The 8,327-nt window shown below is 40.3% G+C and overlaps 1 protein-coding gene across 1 annotated transcript in view; it reads right to left on the minus strand.

Moving 5' to 3' along the window:
- Window positions 1-8,327, minus strand: part of vcanb (versican b) — a 34,369-nt gene extending 26,042 nt beyond the window's left edge. The window contains exons 1-4 of the mRNA XM_084745847.1: window positions 8,042-8,327; window positions 5,365-5,442; window positions 3,485-3,937; window positions 302-476 (exon numbers count right to left, since the gene is read on the minus strand). Of these exons, the coding sequence (XP_084601973.1) occupies window positions 302-476; window positions 3,485-3,937; window positions 5,365-5,431 (695 nt within the window). The 5' untranslated portion in view covers window positions 5,432-5,442; window positions 8,042-8,327. The remainder of the gene's footprint in view (window positions 1-301; window positions 477-3,484; window positions 3,938-5,364; window positions 5,443-8,041) is intronic.

Genomic DNA, 8,327 nt, shown 5'->3' on the forward strand with positions numbered 1-8,327 from the left:
GATCTCTAAGTCCTCTCTGTCAATGTTTGAGTCCTTAAAATCTTATTTTCTTTAAACAGATGTCAAAATCTACCAGTGCAATGGGAATATTTCAGCCTGCTTGGATAAAAAATCAACTTGTTTTAAGTATTTTCTAGAAATCAGTGTCTGTGTCATGAAAAAACTGTGAATGAGGCACTGCACTAAACAAAACTTAAAACAAGTTGAAAATCACTAAAAACATCAAAGACAGGTAATCATGATGTGATAAAACAGAGATTATTGCAAACAAATTGTATAAAATAACATTTTCTACACTCACCTGACCGACTGGTCGGCGAGCCAGCCTGCGTCACACTGGTCGAGGCCGTCCTCATAAGCAACCGTGAGTTGTTCAGGTGTAGCGATGGCGGCGCCCGCGGCTTGACACGCCTCCACAGCGTCAGGAAAATCGAGAGTGTAGCGGCTGGTGCTCGCTCTGTAGTGGAACACGACACCTGCAGAGAGAGATCAGAAATAATCCGAAAATACAGCCGTGAGGAGCCGCTGGTGTCAGATGGTTCTAAACACTACAGTACCCATAAGCCTCAGGTGGTGTTGCTAGAGAGAAAAAGGCAGTCAGAGGTCCAACAGAGAGTCAGAGAACCTGGTCATATCAGAACCAGATATTTTCTGATGCAGTTATAAAAGCTGTGAATGTGCAAACCTACCGACCAATCACTGATCCCGATTGTCTGTCCAAGGGACTTAACTGATTTAAAGCTCATCAGAATCAGTTAACTTCAGCTTGTTGTCATTTTTAACTTTCATTTTAAAAACTCCTGTATATATTTAAATATTGACGTGATTATTTTGCAGTTATGAAAATTAATGTGTGACTTAGTCCAGCAGCTTTTCAAGCTGGTTCACTGAGAAAAGTTGACAACATTGCAGGGTTCACTGATGAACGGTGACATTTTTCTCCTTCTGACAAAGTTGTGTTTCCACCCAAAGTACCAGGAACTTAAGCCCATAGGAACTAAGAGGTTTTAGAGTTTCAACTGTGGTTTATTTTATGTTTATTTATCGTTGTTTTGACTGAACAATAAGAAGATTTCAGCCTCAATCCAACAGTCGAATGCCTTCCTTTGCAACTCCATGACAACATAAAACAAACTGCTTTGCGGCTGCAGATTTTTAAAAATGGCGGCTTAAATAAATTGCTGCGTGTATTTAACCAGTCAGAAATGTTCAGTGCCACAAGAACCGCTCAAAGTTCCAGCACTTTTTGACTTTTTGGGGCATAAAATAATGTCCCTGGAACTTAATTTCCCTGCGGTGGAAACGCAGTTCGACATGACGTTTGAGCGTTCAACATTTGGAAGGACTGTCATGTTGTAAAAGTGGACGTTAGCATCTGTTTGGTTGTTCTGACATGATGGAAGAAGAAGAAAGGTGGAAGAGATAAAGAACCACTACACACTGTACCTGGATTCGACCATCTCCTGTCGACACTACAGACTCATTCCTGACAGAAACCGAATAACTCCAGCGATAGAAAACCCAGATCATTACACGACATTATAGAGAAACACAAGCCAGTCAGTTATTTCAGCTGTCATCCTCAGACTATATGTAACTGTTGTCTTGTGTCATTAGCTCCTTTATTTCCAGCTGGATGGGAGGATTATTTCTCATTTGTGAGGATATCCTGGCAGAGCTGCAGCCTGACGACGTGAATAGATGGCTGAGCTGTTAAATGGAGAGTTGTGTGTCACTCATAGGAAGCGTCTTTGTGCTGCGCTGCTCAACAAAGAGTCCTGTTCAGTATTAATGTGGAATCTGTGTAAATGTCTGGGAGCGACCGTTGGCTCGGTTGTCCGATGTTCTTCCTCGCGGCTCTCTGGGGTTTCCACTGGATGAACCCCAGAAATATTTAGACTGATATTCTAGAACTGTACCAAATGTATCAAATCTCCGACTTTCAGGAGGCAGCCCTACCAAATTCAAACTCATTTTTAGACTTAGGTGACTTAGTATTTTCAGTTTTGGGGTGTATAAAGCTGCTGATTGCCAACAGTTTGCATAAACTTTAGTAGAACAGCTGAATAGGCTGAATTTGTGGTAACAACACATTTTGATGCTGCTAGAACGCCCAGGATGACGGTTGGTGCACCCTGAGTTTGAAGAAGCACCAGCACGGACGTCCAGCAAATTGGTAACATCCCGGACATCGACACAAGTTTAATTTTGGCACTGTTTTTGAACCATGATGGAACATCTTGTCTCTTTTTTCTTTCAAAGGTCTCGTACGAACACGCCACGTCAGTTTCAGCAAACACTCATAACTTCAAATGATCCGTCTGTGCGTTGTGTGCACGTGCATGAGACTTCTAAATTAGGTGAACATGTTCGAAGTTTATGCACATCCAGTAGGAGCAGCATGATCGTTCACTGTGTTTACATTCACAAAATATTCAGTCTTTCACCTTTATTCTGAAAAAAGACATGTCTGCTAAGCTGTTTACATGACCAATAAAAATAAATATTCCTAACATATTCGTGTCTGCATGCAGCGGTGCATACAAAATAAATAAAAGTGGAACAGCTGGAGCCACTTGCACGTTTTGATTCTTGCCTCAGAGTTTCCCACCAGCTCTGAATTTGTTGGACCGTGTAAACACGATCGAAAGGTCAGTGTTGCGATATTTGCTCATAACAAAAAACCTAGTGATTAGGTGTGCTTCTCCTTTTGACTAGAAAAGCAAGTTTTTTCTTTTGTGCATGCATCTCTACCCCAGCCTTGCAAACTGTTAGCTAGTCAGTTTGTTTACAGCACAGAGCCGACCATAAACAGGCGAGAGGCTGTGTTTGCAGTAAATGGCGGTAAAAACCCCAACTGAGATGCATTTTCTGAATGTGCTGTATACATGTCTGAAGAATGCTCCTAAAACCTGAATAACATCAGCATCTCAGACATGTCTTAACTGGAAAATGATCTAGACTAAGAATAAGGCCAACATTCGCTCTCTTTTAGCTCTGTTTTTGGTCTCCACCACCTCCTGCAATAAATCTTTCCCATAAGCTACCAAATGTTCCACTATGTCCACCAGCTTGTCTCTAACCGTGTCTGTCTGCTGTTTGCTGCTGAGCAGGTCGTGTGCAGTGGGCTCATCACAGCTTGTTTGGCTCTGAGACTGAAACAAAATTGTAAAGTTGCCTCCGTAAAACTCGCCTTGTCTGAAAGTTGCTGAAATCCTCTGTAGAGCTGTAGAGTTTGCATGAGTGACAACTATCATTACACACTGTCTTTTGATCCACAGGTAATATAAAATAATTGATTAGTGCAGCTTTAATAAAACAGTATGTGAGTTAATACTTGTGATAGTTTGAAAACAGCAGTGACCTCTCCGCCAGCTGCACACATCTGGATTCAGTCACTGAACACGTTTGTAGACTCTTGATATGGACTGTTAATTTGACCTATAAAAGAGTAGAATTGGCAGAGTGTGTTTGTTTTACTCACCAGTGACGTTGAGGCTGACGGTGTCCTGGCTATGCTCCATCCCTTGCATGACCTCGCAGCGGTACAGCCCCGCGTCGCTCGCCCTGAGCCGCACGATGAGCAGCGAGGCGTCCCCGACCGACAGCGGGAGGATGGGCACCGACACCCTGCCCCTGTACTCCAGCTCCACCTTCATCGCACTGCTCTGGGCCACCAGCACCACCTTCTCCCCGTCTTCCTCCAGCTTGGTCCACTTGATCCTCAGATCCCCGTCAGGGCTCGGGGTGGAGCGGGCAACGTCATTGGGGAGGAGGGGTGCGGGTGTAGTGGTGTGAGGGTGTGAGGAGCTGCTGGGAGACGTGTGCATGATGGAGAAGTGGCAGGGCAGCACCACCCTGCCCGCCAGAGAGCCGCTCGCAGCCGGCGAGCTCCTCTCCATCCTGATCAAGGGTGGAGACGCTGGAAGACAGGATCCTGCATGAGTGAAGCAGCAACTTTCAGAGCTGCAGCAGATACAAATATTCTTCTATATCACTCTGTTTAATGTTCATATGTTAGACTGTTTTATACAATATAGATACACACCACTGTCACGCTTGACTTATTATTTTATTTTTTGAGTGTGTCGTCGTGTCAAACTGTGGTTTTATCATTGTGACAGTCACACCTGTGCAAGACGCAGCCAAATGTGCAGCTGAGATCAAAATGAACATTTCCTGTGCTCTGCCTTCACAATAACAGCATTTAACTGACGAAACACAAGCTGACTCTTATTATGAAGTAGCCACAGGAAATGCAACGTGTTTGACAGTGAGTGTAACACTGACCACTGCTGTGAGGACGTCGTCTTGGACTTGATCAACATTTTTGTCAATTCATGGACCAAACAACTAATTAACTAATTGAGGAAACAACTGATTAATCAATGATGAAAATAATCATTAGTTGCAGCCTTAAATACACTATATTAGGCTGAAAAAATTCACCTTATTTTATACTGAAGTAATCCGAAATTAATAGAAAGTAAGTTACATTACTTTAATATTGTGATACTTGGATTACATTACCAGCTAATAAATAATAAAATCAGATCACAGAATGATGGAAAAATGACCTAATATTGCCTGACTTTTCTTTTTATCAAATTAACAAAAGTTTGTTTTTCTGCCTCCTGAACTCTGGGATCTGTAGTTTTTAACCACCTGCTGTTACCACCAGAAACTACAGGTGTCGCCAAATCAACCTGGACTGAAAACTTACAGGTTGAATCAGAGTACAGCTGCAACAAAAGATCATTTTCATGATTGTTTTATCTGCTGATTATTACTTTGATTCATCAGTTAATAGATGAAATGAATGAAATATGAACATATATAAGCTTTCATCATTCAAACCCGGGATGGATTTCTTCTGCCTGGAATAAATGTGTTGTTTCCACAAACTGATGCAAAACAAAATGAACAAATGAAGTAATACATGAAGCATCTTTAATTCAAAAAAGATGAATTTTTCAGAAACAGATCATGGACGAGCGGCTGGAACTTTTCTCCACCTGGCAGCAGAGACATCAGCAATCAGAGTCTGGCTGTTTCCACACACACACACACACACACACACACACACACACACACACACACACACAGAATCCTGCTGCAAAAGATGCAGGATGTTGTATCTGTGTGTGTGTGTGTGTGTGTGTGTGTGTGTGTGTGTGTGTGTGTAACCGGGGATTACAGGAAAGCATGTGTTCAGAGCTGACTGGTGTTGGAGTAAAATTCACTTTCCACTTTGTCAGTGTTGGACGTGCGGCGAGGCTCATGTGTCATTACGAGGAGAACACGGGGAAGGAAAAGACGGTGACGGTGACGTCAGTTTGGATTCAGACACGGGACTCGACTCACCCGGTTGAGGACGAGCCGAACACACACACACCAGGCAGAGCAGGTGTGTGAGGATGTGTGGAATCATCTCAACACAATCTGCAGAGAAAGATTAAAGAATTAACTGATGAGAGGAGTCATGCAAACAGTGAGGGAAGGAAACAAAGTACCCAAGTTCTTAAGTTAAAATGCTGTTTCAAGATAGAGCTGCAATGATTAGCTGACTGATTGATCAAAAGAAAATTAGTTGCCAGCTATTTTGCTAATCAATTAATCACTTTCAGTCATTTTCAAGCTAATATATCAAACATGTTTCCAGCTTCCTAAAATGTTAAAAATGTTAGTACTAGGAATCCTGCAGACAGGCTATCAGCTGCTGTTAATAAAATGTTGTCTGCTTCCTTAGATTTATTATAAACAGTGAAAACTAAACGTGGGCAGATAAATTTGTATCTGAAATGTTTTCCCTCTAAAACAAACAAAAAAAAGTTGATTTATCTTGTTTAAAAATGCATTAAATCATTCCGTCATCGAAAATCTCTGAATATGTAAATATTGTTCAGGTCAGACGTGTCTCCTGCTTCACTGTTTGTGACCTGAAGACTTCAAGTTTCCACGTCACACTTCTCTAAGTTTCATACTGGAGCCTGACTGGCAAACTAGCTGTGATGTCATAAATCCTGCAGGTCTGTCCAGATGTTAAAACTGATGAAACAAACAAATTAAGTCCATTTTGCCTATTTTACTCTAGTACTTTGAATGGAGTGTTTTTATATTTTGGTACTTTTGCTCAAAAGAATCAGAGTTGTGATCATTAATCTGTTGATTGTTTCCTTGATTAATAGTTTTTCTTATGTAATATGAACATATATGAAAAAATAACTGACAATGTGCCTCTTACTGGAGTCCAAAGTGACTTTTGTGTCTACAGATATCTGTCTTGACTGATGATTGTTTGTTTAGTCTATAAAATGTCAAATAAATGTGAAAAATTCTCATCATAACGTCACAGATCCCAGAATGACGTCTTCAAATGGCTTCTTTTGTACAAACAACTGTCAAAAACCCAAAGACTCAGATGTTCTTTTATTTTTGCTTGATAGATGACTGAAACAATTAATTGATTATCAGAATACTTGCCAATTATTTACATATAATCAAGTAATCGACTGATTGTTGCAGCTCTACTGATCAACTGCCAAAAAACTCAAAGGTATTTACTTCACTATGAAATAAAACAAAGAAAATCAGCAGAACAGACGGAAACAGAAAAAGTTTGATTGAAAAATGACTGAAAATATTAATTACTGAAACAGTTTCTGATCAATATCTTGTTATTAATTATTAAATTTCCACATCTGAGCACTTCTTCCATCACTGCATGTTTACTCTCTGTTTCCATAAATGACCTTATTAATCAGTGACACAGGTACAGGAACACAGTTAAAAAGATTATTAAAACTACAAGATCCCCATAATGTTCAATGTAATATTCCTTATATCTAATATTTCCTGCATTCACACATTTCTAACCTGGAAAACAATTTGAAATATACCTTTAATCTGTGTACAGACACTGTGCTGCTGTTCAGCTCTGCCACAAAACTTTTCTTTTTAACATCTTGAAACATTTTCAATAAAAAAAAGCATTTTTGCAGAAGCTGTTGTGTAAGAAACCTCTATGTCAGACATGCTGTTCATGAGTTAAAGGGACAGTTCACCTCAAAATCAAACATATTTTCCCTTTAACCTGTAGAGCTGTTTATTCATGCATGTATTTTTTTATTTTATTTTTTAAGTTGCAGAGTTTTAGAGATACGATGTCCTCATTCTCTGCAATGTAATCAGATTAAATGGCACTCTGCTTGTGGTGCTCAAAGCACCAAAACTTACAAAAATCAAGACCCGGTTACTTAAGATAATCCACAGACCTTGCTGAGAGCAGTTTCATGGAGGAACTACTTTCTTTCTTTCTAGTCGAAAAGGAAATAGTTCTAGTAAATTCTACTGCAGAAAGAAAGAGGAAAAATAAGAACTTTTGCTTTTGAATTTTTGGCGTGAACTGTCTCTTTAATTCATTTGCATGATGTTCCAACAGTGTAATGGTTCTATGTTTAAAATTAGTTAAAAGAACATTATTGGTTCTTGTGGAAGAAACAAGTTCCAGAGTTCCCTTATTTGAAAGATTTAATCAAAAATATAATCAAGTAATTCTCAATAATGTCACATCTAATTGCACATTTTAGAAAAGTAATCTGGGCTGGTTATAGTAACTGTAATATTGTTATGTAATCCCAATTACATGCAATCCCAAAAAAAGTGTGAGTCTGAGTTGTTTGAGATACAGATGTGTGGTCACAGCTGCAGCAGCAGCAGCTGTGGTGCTGATAAAACTTATCAAGTGATCAGGAGGTTAAAATCTGTCAGTGGATGTAAATACACCTAATTGGTCCCAAGTGTCAGGTTCTATCAATGAGTTCTTTATCATGAAGCTTTATCAGTGTGGGAACATTCCTGAGTGCCACCCCCAAAAAAACCAGCTCCTCCGCCGGCAGAGACGCGCACATCACTGCATCAACTGCGGGTTTAATGCGGTTAATAATCTAAAAAAATATATCTTATATATGATCCAAAATGATCTGAAGTGAATCTCGTAACATTTAAGAAAATTCTGTGCAGGAGAAATTTAACATCTTACCTTGTAAATCCTAAAAAAAAAAAGGTCCAAAAAAGTCCCAAACTCCAGCTGTCTTGTGTCTTTTTTTGACTTTTCCCACAAAAATCCCCGCACGTTCCGGACGAACCGCACGAACCGCACGTCTGAAGGCGTTTCTGTCAGCTGCTGCTCGGACCTCTTCCTCTTCCTCCTCCTCTCAGCTCTGGCTGCAAGTTCAAATCCACTTTACACCCGCTATTATGTAGACATTAAGAGGAGGGGCGCACATGTCCCTACATCCCCCACCTCCCATAATACACCGCCCCGG

Source organism: Lutjanus erythropterus, chromosome 20, assembly GCF_056507025.1.
Source record: "Lutjanus erythropterus isolate fLutEry1 chromosome 20, fLutEry1.hap2, whole genome shotgun sequence".
In the NCBI taxonomy this organism is placed as follows: Eukaryota; Metazoa; Chordata; class Actinopteri; order Lutjaniformes; family Lutjanidae; genus Lutjanus; species Lutjanus erythropterus.